We start from the raw sequence: 18,050 nt of genomic DNA on the forward strand, positions 1-18,050 counted from the left end.
TCCAAGCAGACGCCGGAAGTGCACTCGGGTCCCCGGCCAGGACATTCGGAATATCCTTTGAGCCCGTTGTTGCTGCTGCCGCTTTGCATTTGTGCCGAGCGAGCCTGATTTATGGGAGGGCGTGTGTCTGTGCGAGTGTTTACGTCTCGTGTCGTGTTGGCATTTGTCGTTACAAACTTAATTAATGCCATGACGGGGAGGAGTCGCCTCCTGTGAGCTCTTGACTTTTGTCGAGCCAGGCAAAAATGTGCAACCAGGACACGCTGTCAGTTTCAGCTGACGTTTGGTGTTTCGGCTACCGAATCTCGGGCTGCTCTCGTGCCAAAGCTATTCCGCAGATTAATCGGCAGCAGACTCAGAATGAAAATATATATTTTCAGAGCATTTGCAATCGTTATTTGGGGATTTCATCAAAGCCATCGCCTGGCAACGCCGCAATCCTTTGGCGAAATCCTGCCAGCTTATGACAACTTCATTCCCCAAAATTCTTCTCAAGGGGGGGCGGCCTTAATTTCGGTAATGCCATGCTGCTTACCCGGCTGGCAGTTAACTGTTATTGTTTACAGGACTCTCGTCAGGAGCCAGGAGTCCTGATTGTTTGCCTGAGCCGTGCCAGGCTCCTATCCACTTGTTTGCTATTTGACTTAATTTAATGAAAATGTTGCAACCTGCAATTTACAAAACTAACGCCAACAAAACTTGAGATTGTTTGCTCTCCCGCTCGCCCACCTCCTTGAGTTTTGAGCCACTAGAACGTCTTTGGGACCTCGGCAGAGGCAGCTGCTCCTGGGATGCGGGCTCAGTTCTAAGTACACATCGAGAACGCTGCCATCTTTTTGCTTTTTGCTGGGCGGAGAAGTCAAACAAACGAATGCAAAAGGTTTTTAACTGCCTCAAGTAGTCGCAGAAGTAAAAATGTGCTAAAGTGGCAGAAGACGATGACGGTAACGGTGATGATGGTGTTTGCCGAGGGGCTGGGCACAAGTTTCTCCCCCATTATGGTGATTGCATCCGGGCTGTAGAGTAGTATCATAGAAATTCTTAAGTCATCCATAAATCTGATCATTTCATTCCCTTCGTCTTTCAGTTCTCCACACTGGCCTGGCTGTACTGAATCCGGCTCCCATTCCCCTCATCTATGCGCAACTAATTTGCAATGATGAGTTATCAGAAAGGTAAGTCGCCAATCAGAGGATACATTCATTACCTTCCTGGCCGTGACACATGCCAAATTACCGACCATCCATTAGCACAGGCTCGGATACGAAACCTATGGGAAACTTTGGACCAGTCGACATTTGGGGACCTCTTCTGCTGGTCAATCAATTTGTAAGCATGTCGAATACATTTCGATGCCACGATGCGTACGATTTTTTATGGGATTGCCCAAATCTCTGCCACAATACAATTTACAGTAAATCAGCTAAAAGCAAAATTACGCGGGTCATTCTCAAACAATTTGCTCGACGAGGACAACAAAAGATAAGAATGCGTTCGAGCGTTAGAAAGGAACCGAGTTCGAGTCCGAGAACTGAGATACTGAGATACTGATTCACAGACGGAAAACTTGCAGTTGATGCTGGGCGGTGGGTGGCTGCGATACAATCGAACAAAGGATACTGCTGCATATTTTTCGGGGGTTGGCTATGGCCAGTCTGCCAACTAATGAGCTTCCATGAATCGACATGAATTGGTTGCCCCATTGAGTAGCAGGGAGGAGAGTGGTAGTTTCAAAATTAATTGCCACCAGTTTTGTGCTGGCCCGGCTAAAAACGCGACGGCTCAGTGGCTTAGGCGGTGCGGCCCGTTTGGACAATGTTGGCAATATCCAATGCTGCGCCGTTCAATTAACTTGTGCGACAATCCAATCAAAAGTGTATTAAAGGCCCGTTTACGGGCCCATCGCCATTGCCATCGAGGCCATTTTGCAGAGCCAGCCGCTGTCGATAACAGCAATTACATAAATGTTTTTATGGCAAAAGTCTGTGGATGGGCGGGGCGGTCCTATCGCGATGCAAAGTGACCAAAGGGCCAGCAATCGGCTGACCAAATGCGATTTAATGGCGCCCGCTGAAACAGCTGCAGCTCAATGTGTCCACAACAAAAAGTACTTTGCAATTAAGGCATACATTTACATTATAACGCATACGACACGTTGGTCGATGAGTTTGGACGGGGACTGGGGAGCAGAAGCAAGAGGAGCGCCCAAAGGACTTATTATCGGGAAATTCCCTCGCAAGGGCCCATTCACATCCCCATGGGCAACGCAATACAGGTCCTTTGTCTAATTTATTTAGCTACTTGTAATATTTAATAAAAACGTTCAATTGGCCCTGGAGGCACACACATGCTTTCCGTTCGGTCGCCTCAGTTCAGGCAATCACAATTTTTATTTACATGGCTGGGCGAGGCCTTTCTTCTCCGAAGAAACACGTGCCTCGATGCCCCTCGACACGAACTACATAAATAAGCGAAAGCGAACGATGAAGCTCCCCCAGCCCCATTCTTATTCTTCTGCCTTACTTACTACCAAATCTGGGAGGAAAAAACTTTTCCAATTTTCCCCTTTTTATCGTAAATTACGCACGATTCAATATTTGGCCTTTTTACTGGCTCGTGTTTTGTCTCTGCGTTGTCTGCCTTTTTTCTGCCCGAATGGGTTCAGGAGTGGGTTCAAGGGGCGAATAGCTGGTGGATGGGGCTCGTTACTTTGTCTTTGCTATTTTGCTATTTCTTCTGTGTCTCCCTATCGTAAATAAGAAATCTTATACGTGCGTAGGCCTCTCATGAGATACAGTTTAATCCCAACCCCCCGCGCTATCGAACTCGTCTGCTTTATGAATGAACCAAAAGTTAGTTTCACTTTTGTTCCTGGGCGAGTCGATCCCTCTAATCGAAATTGGCCATGGTTCACAAGTGTAATGATTGTTTTTCTATGCGGGGTAATTTATTTAGCATTATTTATAAAGATGTTAGCCAAGGGGAGGGTGTGATTAGTTGGGGGAAACTTTTTCCCATTGTTTATCGTTTGTGTGGCCTACGAACAGTAGTATACTATTAATGGAATTTAACTTAAATTGGAAGACAACAACAGTAGGGGACAAAATAGCTAAGTGGCTTATTGGTCTATTTAAATATATTCCCTTTTTATTTAATTTCATATTATTTGTGCTTAGAATAATTTTATCAGGTTTAAATTTTATAAAAAAAGGTCATACCAAACATAATACAAATCTACAAATTCGGGAAGTCCAAACATTTTGGAAAAGTGTTTATTTGAAACAAATATTTTTAGAGAAAAAACATTTTTTATACCCTTGCAGAGGGTATTATGATTTCAGTCAGAAGTTTGCAACGCAGTGAAGGAGACATTTCCGACCCCATAAAGTATATATATTCTTGATCAGCATCACAAGACGAGTCGATCTAGCCATGTCCGTCTGTCCGTCCGTCTGTCCGTCTGTCCGTCTGTCCGTCCGTCTGTCCGTCCGTCTGTCCGTCTGTCCGTCCGTTTCTACGCAAACTAGTCTCTCAGTTTTAAAGCTATCGGGATGAAACTTTCGTAAAAGTCGTATTTCTATTGCAGGTAGTATATATGTCGGAACCAACCGGATCGGACAACTATATCTTATAGCTCCCATAGGAAGGATCAAAAAAAAAAACGTAAAAAAAATTCTAGCTCCGGTGTTTTTTGAAATTTTACCTTCTACTTTTGGGAATATTTTTTTTTATATATTTCTGAATTTCGGTTTTTATGTTTTTTAAATCGGATTACTATATCATATAGCTGCCATAGGAACGGTCGAAAAATTAAATGGAAATTAATGGGAAAAAATTATATCTTTGTTGGTTTTTATTACATTCCCTTCTACTCTGGGATATGACTATTTTAAAATATTTCCGAATTTCGATTTTAATTTTTAAAAGATCGAACTACTATATCATATAGCTGTGATAGAAACGATCGAAAAATTAATGTGAAATAATAAGAAATTTAACATTTTTGCGATTTGAAAATTAATAGAATGATCTGCAAGGGTATATAAGCTTCGGCTTGCCGAAGCTAGCTTCCTTTCTTGTTTTTCAATACGTATAGACATTTTTAAATCAGAAAGTTATTTAAAATCTTAGTCAGAAATTTATATTAATAGGGTATATTACTTTAGTGCTAATCATTCCCAATAAATGTTGCTTCGAACATTAATTCTTTTAAATTTAGGTTAGATTAGAGCAAGGGCAGTGGACAGAGCCTTTTCATTAATATATATATTAAATCATCGTAACAGATTTGAATTCCTCAACACGTCTCTCGGAGCTCGTAGGACCCCTTCCCCAGATCTTGCTCCTTTTGGTAAGGTCCCCTGAACACACACAATCGAATAGCCAGATATAGACACTCACACAGACACAGATGGGTGTGCCGCTGCTCTGCGCCCAATTGTATGCAACGGCTTTTGTGTCAAAATTTTTATGCCGTGCATGGCACGCAAACGTGTGCAAAAAAAGGAAGACCCATGGAGAGGAGCGGAGTGAATAGTCAAACGTAGACCCAAAACTACGTAGGAACAACAATGACAGGGGGAGTAAATTGAAAGACCGAAGACACGGAATCGGTAGACCAAAAGGTTGAGGGGAGTGTATAGCCAGTACTAGACGACCAAACTGATTCAATTAAATCAGTCCAATTGAAGCGGCTGACGAAATGTGTGGAGACTGTGTGTGCATGGAATATTTAAGCTGACACAAAGGCCGTCGAGGAGACAACGAGAACGCACTTACTGCAGCCTCGATTCGAGGCCCTGTTTAAATAACGGCTTAAAGCCAGTCGGCCAGTCGAAACTTCATCATTATCGCGGGGCCAGGCCAACTCCTGCAGCCAAATGTTACCGCCGAAAAAGTTGTCGCATCGCAATTTATACAAATAACTGAACATTTTGTTTGCGCCACACTTGCGCGCGTATTTTTTAATGTCCCGACAATTTTTGCCGCCTGTTGGCAGCGGATTCAGCGAACCAAGCGCCCAACAACAGCGGCAGCCATTTGAGTCAGGCTCCCGGATCCCGTGACTTTTGTCGCGTATCGTATTAATATCTCAATTTATAGCAATTTATAAAAATATGAAAAACGCTCAAATGGGTGGAAAATTCAGTGGGACTGCGGAGGCCACCCCGGAAATAAAATTTAAATGTGCCTTTTTGTAGTCGATTCCCCAACCTCCAACTCCACCTCCACATCCGCCCACATTTGCATGGCCGCCAGTTGCGCCTAACGAAGCCCCCGGGGAATGCAACTGGAGGCTTCGTTTCCCTCCGTTTAAATGAGGATTTGCACTGGCCCGGCTTTAAAAGAGATTCCAATGCAAATTACCATAGTCCCCAACTGGGAAGCCATTTCCATTTCAGCCTGGCTGTGGCCCACTGTGCGCCCGGCCCAAGAAGGGAAAACTTTTTAGCACCCAGGCATCGGGCTCTGTGTGAAAATCACTCAAAATTGTGTTTAACTAAGCGTAAAAATTATAAGCAAATTAATTTGCACAAATCACAACAACAGCAGGAGCAACAAATCCAACAATAGTGGCTGGGCTTGCAGCAGAAACTTTTATGAAACAATCGGGCAGAGGCAGCTCGGTTCCGTCGCTTTCTGGGATTGGGTAGGGGTACGGGTCTGGTTCCGGATCCTCCAGATCCCTTCCCGAAACAACTGACGCGGCAGCAAAGGCAACCAGGGTGGGAATAACCGACAATTTATCTGCATAAAAGCGCAGTGTGCAACTTTGACGTGGATGTCTGTCTTGATGGGGATTGATGGGTGTGGGCTCGGAAAAACTTTGCTGGCTCTGCCGTTCGAAATTTTACTCCAGTTGAGCTCAGTCGAGTTCAGGGGCTTAAAGATTGAATAGGACAGTTATAGGAAATACTTCAGTTATTTCCTTAAATTAAGTAAAATCCCAAAACAACCCCCAAGGTTGACAAGTACAATTAAAACTTAGAATCAACAGAATTTCAAGAGCAACATAATTTAAGCACCCCCAGTGAAATCATTGCCTTCATTAATTTGGGCACAACAAAAGGCGCTGACTGAAAGTGTCCATTAATGTTCACGAAAAGGGTCGGTCAGCCGAAAGGGATGAAGATTCCTTAGCAGTTTTTAATTGACTTCAATCGGGAAATATTCGGATAAAAACTTTTACTGTTGCTTTTCCATTTAGAAAAATCAACAATTAAAGGGGAGAGCGTAGAACGCTTCTCATCCACTTGAGTCACATGTGCCCAAGGCACCGGAAGCCGCATACGAAATTTCCCAAATTTATGCCTTGACTTGGCAGAGGGCTTATTAGAGAAGGGCGAAGGAAGCAACGCCCATTTGCATTTTGTAAATTGTTGCCAACGCAGCCCTGAAATATTTGACAAGGGAGGCGTTGCCCGGCCCCCAAAACATTGTTCGCTGGCATTGTCTGCGTTTAATTATAGGCGCAAATAAATGTCTATCATTTTGGGTTGTGTGGTCCAGAGGGCTACAACCCCCAACCACCTTGAGTTATGTGCAGAGTTTTAATGAGCTATCGACATTGGTGGGGAAAGTGGGAGGTTTTTGGCCCAAACCCAGCTTGACAGTTCGCAGAGCCGAGCAACTAATCAAGGCTTAGCCATAAGTTTCAGGACCTGCTTGAGAAGCGCTTAATCTGGCTTTAACGAGGAATGACTCCCTTCACCCACGCCCATCCATCATCAGCCCTTCGACCGGTTGCATTCCGGCCAACCCCCTCATTAACGCCCCAATAATTAAACTCAATTAATGGCCAAATGACCAATCAACTGGCACAGCGAGGGCACATCAAAGGCAACACGGAAATGCATCGACCTTTAGTCCCACCCTTTCCATTCGTATTCCCCCCTTAAAAGGGTCGCCCATGAAAACATCTCTCTGGGGCCACCCGCTAACAACTTCATTTGTCTCTGTTAAGACCCGTCTTGGCTTAGCAACCAAGACTCCTGACAAACTCCTTTCCTTATCTGGGGTGGCGGGGACTGTTACAATGGGGTCGGAATCAGAATCAAACCAAACCACACGCTGTGCCGTGCTTATCTTGACAGCAAACATTTACAAAAAGAAAACAGGGAGCAGGGGCCTCGAACACGTCTTTATCGCAGCCAAACAACGCGTTTCCAATTTTCCTTTCGGGCTGCTTCGCTGCGATCTGGCTTTTAAATACTCCGGAGGTAGATTAATCATCGCTCCCACTCCGAATAGCGATTACCTGCTCGCCTCGGCAGCAACTTCCTCCAAATCCAATTATAATTGCGCTTATCAAAAATAAGTTTTCGATACTTCTTGGCCCCGACTTGTGCAGCGAAAGAGCTCAAGATGTGCGGAGAAGAAAGACGGTGTCTCTGCCAATTTCACCAATATGGCAATTTAATCCACACAATCAGTTTAAGGCATCGCCATTTATCTCGCAGGCAGCAGAGGGGAGGATTGCTTGTATTACTTTTCCCCCGACTTGCGGTTGCCAATTGGGGATTTCTTTCCTCGGCATCGCTGTCAATTACCTCAAGTTTAATTGAAGGTGAAATTGTGTCGGAGCTGAAGAGCAAAAGTTGATGTGGTCAGCCCAGCCGTTCCGGGGTAAGATTTTGGCCCGAAAGTTATTCCAATGAAAAATGATATTCCGTTGAGTTGGATGTGGAGTGAATTAGTAAGGGGATAGTTAGTAGTTTGGAAGTAATAAGGAATAAGCTTCTGCTAGTCAAAGCATTGTTTCACAGTTCCTTGGTTAAGATCGTCGCTTTATTACAAAACCTATTGGATTGGAATTGAGTATCAGATCATTATATCATACGAATTATTATATCATATCGTATTTATTCTTTTAATTTAACCAAATATAGTTAAATCGGAGTATAAATTAAGTAATTTCTTAGTCAATTTACTTAAGAAGTAAAGTTGGCCTGATCAAAAAGGTTCAAACTAGGGTGAGTTTTATTTGCCAAATTTTTGTTATTTATTTGTATTATTTTATGTAATGTTAGCATATTTTACAAATCGAAAATTAATAAATGATCTTATAAAACTAGCTGTGGGGACCGTCGACTATATAAATACTAGGACTATAATAAGTATGAGTGGTCTAATTTGCTACTTTCAGTTGCAAGTCAAGTTAATTTGCTTCTCACACAACTCCTTTACTAAGAATTTTAATATTTTTATTATTATTTAAATCCGTTCAGTTACTAAACTCTTTGAGATCACAGTCGATCAACATTGATTTCCATTAACATGTTACCAGTTTACCTAGTTTCTTGACATTTGCCTGACAGGCCATCAAAATTGTGACACGTGCGAACAGTCGTGGCAGATAAGCATAATTGGCACTCTCCGCCGGCAGTGGAATCGAATGGAAAGCCTCGCTTAATTACATCCGCTCTTGGGGCTGAGCATTAAACTCAGAGGTCGGGCGCCTCGCACTTTCCATTTCATTTTAGGGAAATATAATAAACTCGCTCTTAAAATTCATTTCATTAAACACTCGCCATGAGCTACTACCAAGGACTACCAAGGAAGGTACCAGGACAAGGACAAAGGAGCGCCGCAGCAAGGAAGTCTTTTGTTTATACTCGAGTTCCGTTCCCCCGGCTCTGCCCCTCAGCCGAACTCGGGCAAATTAAGCAAGCTGACAATTTTCTCTCTCTAAACTGTACAACAACTTAATGAGCCTGCATAACTTTGCGACAACAGCAGAATGGTGGCTGGGAGGCGTGGTGGCAGGCGGGCAACCAAAAGCTAAGGACTTTCCCCCAATTTCGAGAGGGCGACAGATAAAAAAGCACGTAAACTTGCCCGGAGGCATCTCGCTCGGCGAACGGTGGCAAAAGTCATTATTCACTGTACTAGCGCGAAGCTACTACTCCCAGCCTCGTAACGCCTGCTAAAAAATAATCAACTTTTGCACGACTGTCACCCCATCCTCATTCCCATCCCAATCCCCTATTCCGGACACCATTCCACGGTGGCAAGTTCAGCGCAAAGTTTCGTGCCCGGCGTGGAGACAACTTCCGTATTGCCAGCGGCCCAATGTTGCATATGGCGAATGGTGTGTGGCGAATGGCGAATGACGATGTCCTAGCCAAAGTCTGGCCAGGCTCCCTTTTACAAATGACGCATTAATGAAGTGATTTTGCTTTTGGAGCATTTGAGTTTTTAGATTTTACTCCATCCTAATCCTTGTCATGTGATCGTGACTCGATCGATTTATTCTTAATCTGAAAAACAGTAAGCAATATTATTTAGAAATTTTAATTTTATCTCTAGAGGTATCCAATAATAAGTAAACAATTTGCAATACTATGGTTGTTTTATGCCTCAACCAATTAGTATCAATTTGATTTATTAAAATGATTTCGTTTTTATAGAATGATTGAAAGTTTTGATCTATTTTAATTTCCTTTTTATAAAAATGTCACAATTATAATAGATCTTAATCGCAAATTTAACAACTAATAAAATGTATTTGAATAATGTGAATTTAAATAATTAGCTACTAATTGAAAGTATTGACAGTGGTAACTATAGTTCGAATTAAAATAAATTTCTAAATCCTTTCAACCAGCCATTGATGTATTTTATTTCGCTACCAAAGTAGAAGAAAAATTTATAAAATTATTAAAATATAAACGCAATTTGGCATTGACACTTGTTTCCCTTCGATTCAGGACTCTTTTGGGGACCTCGGTGTCGTGTCACGATACCATCTCAAGGCCCAGCTCTCATTAACTTCCGCTTGAAGCTCTTGGTCGTCTGCGACCCACTCCAGCCAATTCCCTGTTTGTTGCTTTATGCAAATGTTTTTCTTGTTATTATTGCCTGGCCGCGATTCCCGCTGCCGCCGCTATGTTTGTTGCTTTGGTTTTGCTTTTGGTTTTATAGGAAAACACGCAAAGCAAACAAAGTTGGCTCCGCTCAGTGTTTTCTTACATGAGAGTTTTCTCTTCGGTCTGTTTGTACATATTTTAATTACGCGTCTCTGATTGGAAAGCATTTGCGGCGGGAGCTTGACATTCTGCGACTCTACGACTCTGCGGCACAGCTGTCGTCATCCGAAAGGCAATTTTTCGGTTACCCCAAGTGGCTGACATTTCGGGGGATGCGGGTTCAAGGGCGGGTCGAAAGGGTGCGGAAGTGTTTGCTTTGTGGCCGTCGCATTTTTTGTAATATTTGTTTACTTGAGTGCGTCCAGCCGGGGAATTAGCATTGCAGATTGCTGGAGCCGAGGCTCCAAAATGGCACAGTTGCAACGACAAGCGTATGGATAAATTAGGCAGTGCTTCCCCATTCATATGAGGTAATAACGAATAACAACCAGCTCCAGCAGGCACCACCTCACTCACAGCCGAGAAAAGAAATCCGCACTACAGTCATACACATAAAGCGTGCCACAGTTTCGGGATCGAATCGAATCTCATATTTCGCCAACTGCTGGCGGATGAAGAGCCCGGCAACATGTTGACTTGACAGTCTGAAGTTTCCGGGCAATTGACACCCTTTTTTCAATGCAACCCCCAGCTCAATCTGGGTCTTCGCTTTATAAGGGTAATTCCAATAAATCGAGGGGCGCCACCCTTAGCGCGGCGGAATATTACTTTTTTGCATAGCACACAAAACTTGATTATATTTTCTCTTCTCTGCCGTTTGAAGGATGGCATGGCAGTCGCTTTCGGCGGGGGTGGTGTAATGTGTAATGTGCGCCAAAATCAAACTCCAATCAATAAATCGATGGGCGAAAGTCATCAGCATAAATTGTGATGGCCAGACAATTAACAATCGACCTGCAATCATCATTAACAATGGCCCATAATCCACTCAACGTCGGCCAAATTGCCTCGTTTTAAATTGTAAATATAAATTTTGATAGCATTAAAGGTTATTAAGCCTGCAAATTTATTGTTGTGGCCCGTAACGAACCCTTTGCTCCTTCGATAATTGTGTGTGCTTAATTAAATTTTCATGCAGGTGCCATAAATGATTTTCACCCCTGACGTCTAATTAGATTTACATTTTTACGACCTGCTGCATTGCTCCAATGCGAATCCTCTTAATTGTCCTGCTTAACATCGTAAAAAGCTGCAAAGCACTTAAATTCTTTTCCACGCATTGTCAATGAAGGAACTATTAACTCGTTTAATAGGGTCCCTCCCAGGAATGCACCTTGCCGGGAGTGGGAAGTTTCTTGGCTCCGGAATCATCGCTCTGATCGCAGTCCTGGGATTTGGTATCCTTGGCCTTGAGAGGTGGTGATGGGCTGCCATCCTTGGAGGCATCTGAGGACTTCTTTGCCGCTTCTTCAGCCTTCTTCGCCTTGGCGGCCAACATCTGCTTGTGCTCCTGCACCACATCGACGAAGGGCTTGACCAGTCGCCGAGGATCCCTGGTGTAGTAGTAGTTGGCGGACAGGCCCTCCGAGGGACCTTTAGGAATATCCGGAGGCGGCTGAGTCCTGGGGGAGATCGTGTCCGCAAAGCGGAGAGCCGTCTTGTGGGTGCGGCCCAGAAAGAAGTTGCGCACCCGGCTCAGGAAGCCAGCTACGTCGCGATGTTTGGGCATCTCTGATTCGTGTGTGTGAGCTGGTCGAGTAGTTAGGGGTTTAGACACAAGGGCTGAGTGACTACAAAGTCAAAGTGCTTACGCACAGCCAGCCCTTCCGCCGATTCCACACGACTTGACGCAACAGTTGCCGCGTCAGAGCCCTCAAAGTGGTGGATGACTCAATTCAATAAGCGTCAATCTTTCCACGCGCTCAGCTGTCAATCAGTGAGGCATCGAAATCTGCCAGCGATGAATTTCAATTATGGCCACAGAAAAGAAACAAAGCAGCTGGCAGGGGGAAGTCACGGGGCCACTTGGCCTAAAGCAAAAACACATTCGCAGTATCATCGAAGACAGTGCAAAAAGTCGACATTGGAATTAATAAAAATACTTCAATTTCCGATGCCAATCAGGGCGGAGATCCCTCCCCCATGTGACGCCACTGTGACAGGAGCACGCGTCGGGCTTTACTGTACTTAGAGCGGTACAGCACGTCCGGCTGTCAGCCTGTCAGCCGGAGCAGAAGAAGCAGCCCTCGGCCGGATTTCTGCCCTGCGAACACGAGCTGGAGATGTTAATCAGGGCTACGGATCCTTGAAACTCCGCTCACATTGCATCTGATAAGCAGCTTGTCGAGATTTACGAAATCGAGCTGATTATGTCCTTGCGAGATGGAGACTCCTTGGACGCGTGTCAAAGGGTGGCCCGGTAATTTTCGAACGCTGTTGATGTGTTTACCTTTTGGCTTTTCCAGGGAAATCCTGAAAGTTTCTGGGTAAGGGGTAGTTATGCCCCGGGCTTCGAACCCGAACGCAAAGGAAAGTAGAGTCATCGGCTATGGGAAAGGCATAAATCAGATTGACTCCTCGCCCAATTTGATTACAATTTACGGCACACGCGGAAATCGCTCGCGATAAGCTCGGCGAGCTAAATATCAGGTTAACATTTATCTGGGATGGGAAAAATCCGGAGAAATTGATTCAATGTGTGAGAAAAAACTGAATTCGATGTGGAAAAAAATGCATTTCAATTTGCTCTCGATTGGATTCTGGGCACAAAATGGGAATGAATGCCTTATGAATGTCATTAATAAATACACAATGGCCAAAAATAAGTGTAAAAGTAAAAATAATATTACGTATCTCATTTCTTTACTGAAACATTTTCATAAGCCAGTGAATCACTTAAAAATTGCACTGCATTAACTTTAAAATTAGTCGAAATAACTTTAATAACTTTAATCTTAGTTTCTAAAATATGAAGGTATATAAAGCATTGATAGTTGTATTTCAAAGTGATTTTTTATTTCTAATTTTAAGAACAAAATGTGGGCCATTAGGACTGCTTCAAAAGTCCGCCTTAATAAATTTGAGGATCTTAACAGAACTAAACGATTCATTTGGCGTCACATTGTAAGCAAATTAAAGACGAAAGACAAAAATCAAATTATTTTTCCGATAAGGAAAATTCGTTTGGGGGAGGTTTTACAGCAGGCGTGATTTACCAATTTCTATGGTTATTCATTATTTTCGGCATAGAAAAAACAGCCACTAGATGGAAACCTTTAAAGTGACATTCGATTCGCAGCTGTCTTCCTGGGGTAGTTCATCTGGGGATGGTGCATGCGGTCGCTGTGTGTTCGCCTTCTGATTGAACTAATTGACACATGTGAGGAGAAATTTACCAAAATATCGGTTTGGGATTTCGTAATTCGAGCCAGGGTTGGCCGAGAGGTGGCGGGCTCCCTGAACTTTGCAGCTCTCCGTTGGCCCTTAGTGCTGTTCCTCCATCTATCGTCTGCCCGTTGTAATACGATATGTCAACAATATCCAGAGGTCGCAGAAAACTTTAAAAGAAACGGAGAGCCGAGCAGCGAGATGCCGTGCGGTGAAAGTAAAAGTAGCGAAGGTCAACATCATCAAAATGTCTGTCTGGGCGCAGGACAAACAGCTGAAGGAGCAGGCTCTCGTCCGGCAGCACACAGCACACACATGCTCCAAGGATGCGCCAGTGTCCTGGGCTCCTGTACTCCTGGTCCTGTCCTCGTCTCGTAGTGAAAATGATAATGTTAAAGTTTTACAACTTAAGTCGTCAAAGTCAAACACACTCTAGGGAAATTACAAACACATTCGAGACAAGAATGTGAAGCACGAAAGTCGTTGTCCGCCGGGCGAAAGCAGGATCTGCAAAATGCGTGGGGGGTGGGGGGGCAGTGGGTCTGGGAAGGTCAAGAGATGAGGGTGGGCCCCAAACTTTGCGGGAGGTGTGATGAAATATACGTACTACGTACTCGGCACATCCTCTCAACTTTACCTGCTTAAGCTCTTAAGCTCACTATCCCTTGTTGTTTGCCGCTCAAGCTTTTACAGTGCTTCGGGGTGGAATTAGTGACAGGTCCTTGTCCCTGCTCCCCTCCCCCCGGCCCACTTCCGCCATTAGCATAAATAAGCGTTTCTAAGTACGCCCCATAAAGGTGTAAATGCTCTGGTATTATTAGCCAAAGGCGAGCCCAGGGACCCAAAGACAAGAAGAGCTGACGGGGGAGTCCGGCGAAACCGCTGGAAGCTCTTCAGTGACTTTTGCTAGCGCTAAAATTTTATGGCCTCCAACTCACATAAAATTTGCTCTCCAAGTATTTCATAAAATTTTGTGGCGCATCAAAATTGTGGCACTTGCAGCGGACTCCAACTTTCCCGGTGCGTTGTCTCTGGCTCGAGGAGGTTCAAATGATGGGTGGAAATGAAATTTTATTAAATGACCGTCAAGTTCTTGGCTACTTAACTTAGCTGTGAAATTAGCCGGTTGTTGGAGGGGAGATTCGAAGGAGATGACTAAGCAAATGGGTCAACTTAAAGGTAGGACGCTGGGGAAAACTTTGAGTAACAATGTTGCGGTGACTGAAGAGTGGAACCGATGATGCAGTTCATATTTCAGCCCGAGGGGCAACCAAACCTTTACCCAGTTATCTTCGCAAAAAGTTTTACTCTTGCTGCCAAAGTGCTTTAAATTGTTTTCGGCACAAAAGTTTCCACCTCAGGGCAACTGTTATTTCTTCCCCAGATTCACAGAGTGCAAGGAACCTATCGACGACTCGAAGGCAGCCTCCTGCCGCTCATTAAAATTTCCCAAACGTTCTGTTTATGCAGCGAGAACTGTTCCTCCATTGGTATGCCCCCACTCAAAAGAAACACCTCCTTCGCAATCTACGCACCCATTTCCCCGGCAAGTGAACACTGGCTTTATTCGTTTCATGCCCACGTTTATTGTTTTCCCAGTCATTTTCAGCATCTTATCAATTTGACTCACAGGCACAGGCACAAGGACAGGCTCGGGCAATAAAAGAGTAACCATTGTTTCCTGCGCCAACCTCTTCCGCTTTTCCTCTGTCATTGATAATGAAGACAGCAACAACATTGTCTTTCCCTTTGCCAGGACCAGAACGTGACTCTCTTATCAATGCGACTTATTGCCATGACGCAGACTTGTTCCTCGGGGGCGTCCTGCCACGCCCCCTCTACCAACCGTTCAGATATCGCCGAAGCAATTAAAATTTGTAGCTATTGGTGGAGCGGAGCGTTCGGAATTCGGAATTCGATAGCGGCCGCTCGTCGTTTGCAAATCATTTGGCAGTCTTTCGAAGACTGCCTCCTTGGCAATTCCCCCGAGGGGTTCGCCCCATCGCTCATTTTTCATACTGACAGCCCAATGGGCGTTAATTGCGTGGGTTTGGTTAAGGTTACGGCGTCAGATAAGCGCGCGTGATTTTTCTAAGAATTCTGCGCCCAGAGGGCATGGCCTCCTCCTTAAAGCAGGGGGATGAAACCACGCCTTGTTATGTGGCGCAATTCACATTACTCCCCCATTCGGCGATTTAAATGAGGCATCGGCCTCTCCAGCTTTGCGTTTTGGTGGCAGGCGGCGATAAGGCGAAGATGCCAGAGGTTTGGAGGTCCAAAGCGGGGATGATGTACCATTTTTGAATTGGCAAAACGTGCGGCAAATGGCTTAATTACGTCTGAAGAGATGAGCTTTGATGCTAGCAAAAGAAGAAGTGGGCTTAAAATATTTTTTAATTTTTTAATGGCGCTTTGGCTAGGCCACAAGTTGCTCCAAATATCGAATGATATTTCTTTTACCGTCTGGTAAGCCTTTAGCTTCTGTTCTTTTCAGGAAGGGGGGTATTTATCATATCAATATCCCTGTGGCTGCCCACTGTAGGTGCTAACAAATGATTCCCTGAAGCACCTCCTCCTGCCATGTCCATTTAAATGCGCATATTTCACAGTTAACATGCCTTGACAACATGCCCTGCCGGCTTTCTTCTTTGGCCTGCTCTAAATATGTAAACAAATAGTTTTGGCAATTGCCAAGTGGGGCATGTCAGACGCAACCCTAGTCCCCAGTTCCACCCCGACCCCGGCTGTGACCCCCGTAACGCAGGTCGTCCACTCAGGCTGCATGTTGTGGCATGCGGTTGTGCAACGGCAACAACTTTTGCAACATGCAACCAGACGACTGGTGCCCTTCCACTTCCTATTTCCCACTCCGAGGATGGCAAAATAAACGAGGCCTTAAATCGAACTTTGTACACGGGTCGTGCCGGGTCGGAGGCCGGGATCGTCTCGTTTGAGGTTAACATAATTTAAGGCAGCAGAGGCAGAGGAGCTGGATTCCAGTGGAGAGGCGAGGCCCCACTGAATGCCCATTTAACATGCTGCCAACGTGCGTGAGTCCGTGTGTGAGTGTGGCAATTTCGCAAATTATAAATTTTCCACCTGCGCAATATGCTGGGTGCCTGGTCTAGGGGGGCCGGACCCCCTTTGTTACTCCTCTGGATTGTTGGGAAAAGTTCTAGGCGCACCGAAGTGCTTCCTGCTCACAGGCAACAATCCGAAAATTGATCGTTGTTTCCGGCTTCTCTATTGCTTCGTTGTTGGTCGGGATATTAAGTCGACACCGAACTTTATGCATTTACAGTACTTACTCACTACAGGGGTCTTAAGAAATTTTAACCTTAAAAAAACAATGTTTTTGAGTTAATTGGTAATTATTGAAAATCAAAATAGCTCTTCGATTAATGCTAACAATATTAAAACGATTTATGCGTAACTGAAGTACAAGTACAAAGGTGTGGATATGTATAATATAAACTGTAAACCACCCACCGGGAAAATTCCTCTGGAAAATAACATATTTTCAAGAGGTTTCTCCATAGAAGCGGAAGGGACTAAACCTCATTCACCCCTTACATTTCTTCCATCTCTGGTTTCAAAATACACGGGGGTGACACAAAAAGTAAGGGGGAAATGAGGTTTCTATCTGGATCTCTGGCAGAAGAATGCAGGACAAAATCCACTGGTTTTTCGACTTCCCGCATTATAGATTTTCCACACGTACCCAGTTATGGTTTTCCTCCACTTGCAATATCTGCTTTTCTACACCCTCCCAGTTTTGGTTTTTCCAGACCCTCGCAGTTTTGGTTTTGCACTGCTTTGCAGTATCTGATTTTCCACAATAAAAATCATGTTTTTTGTAATATTTGTTTGTGTATTTATTAATAATATTTACAATCGAAGCATTGGAACTAAAAATTGTTAATGCCTGAAGCATTCCCGGGTTTTGCTTGGCCGAATGCAGTTCTTAGATATCCATTTCTTGTCTGTCTTCTGAAAATATCAAAAATAATTTAGATATGAATGTAAGACCAGGAATAATAATAAGAGTAATTACCATTATTAGGTCTCCGCACAAAATTAAAGGATCTCTCCAGAAATTATGCCTGGTTTGCCATGGCCGATCATTTACCCTCTGTTCAGTTGTTTTATGTCGGGTATCTATATCAAAAACTATGAGAAGAAAAAGTCTCAGTCGGCCTGGCTGAAATAAATGTAATATTTTGATTAAGTTAAACAACTAAGTTAGTACTGAAGTACTATTTATACAACCATTTAATGAACACCTCACACCATTTACCACTGGTAAAGATTAAAAACATTTCAAGTGTCACTGAAATGCAGAATTTGTGTTGAAGATAGCATCCGGAGGCGTATATTTATTAATGGCGAAAATATCTGTGATACTAACCTTTGTAACGCTGAAATAAAGGTTATAAAAAGACAAAATTCATTTTATCACTCACCTTTTTATTGTTTTTTAGATTAAAATTAACTATTTTCACTTTTTTTTCACTTTTTCCAACAAATTTAAAAATGATGTGACCCTGCATTATATTCTTGATAATACCATACAAAATGCAGATAATTGTGGGGTAAATTTCGTTGTAAAGTTGGGTCACACTTTGGCGCCGAATAAATATTTAAACAATACTTTTCAGGGACCGTAATCATTAAAGGTTACGTATATTATAGGTATATTAGGCATTTTTCGTGTTATCAATACCACCAACACGGATTTTTATATTTTAACAACACTTAAAAATGGCTTAGGCCACGATCTGACGATCAAATTAT

The 18,050-nt window shown here is 43.7% G+C and overlaps 2 protein-coding genes across 7 annotated transcripts in view; one reads left to right on the plus strand and one right to left on the minus strand.

Annotated features, from left to right (window-relative positions):
* Positions 1-823: 823 nt before the first annotated feature.
* The window catches only part of LOC108062178 (uncharacterized), a 303,814-nt gene continuing 286,587 nt past the window's right edge, over positions 824-18,050 (plus strand). Inside the window, exons 1-4 of one of the 6 annotated variants that reach the window (XR_011418779.1) lie at positions 824-1,023; positions 1,088-1,175; positions 1,251-1,329; positions 1,416-1,758. Coding sequence is in view for 1 of the 6 variants with exons in the window: in XM_044393952.2 (XP_044249887.2) it covers positions 1,157-1,175 (19 nt within the window). In the remaining 5 variants the exon portion in view is untranslated. Of the gene's footprint in view, positions 1,024-1,087; positions 1,176-1,250; positions 1,759-18,050 lie in introns of those variants that run through there. The other 5 variants (XR_011418782.1, XR_011418778.1, XR_011418781.1 and 2 more) reach the window with 5 other exon arrangements.
* ND-B14.5AL (NADH dehydrogenase (ubiquinone) B14.5 A subunit-like) lies at positions 10,919-11,667 on the minus strand. The gene has a single exon (XM_017142153.3). It carries the CDS (start codon positions 11,596-11,598, stop codon positions 11,176-11,178), a length of 423 nt encoding a protein of 140 aa, XP_016997642.2. The 5' UTR covers positions 11,599-11,667; the 3' UTR covers positions 10,919-11,175.

Source organism: Drosophila takahashii, chromosome 3L (assembly GCF_030179915.1).
Source record: "Drosophila takahashii strain IR98-3 E-12201 chromosome 3L, DtakHiC1v2, whole genome shotgun sequence".
Classification (NCBI taxonomy): domain Eukaryota; kingdom Metazoa; phylum Arthropoda; class Insecta; order Diptera; family Drosophilidae; genus Drosophila; species Drosophila takahashii.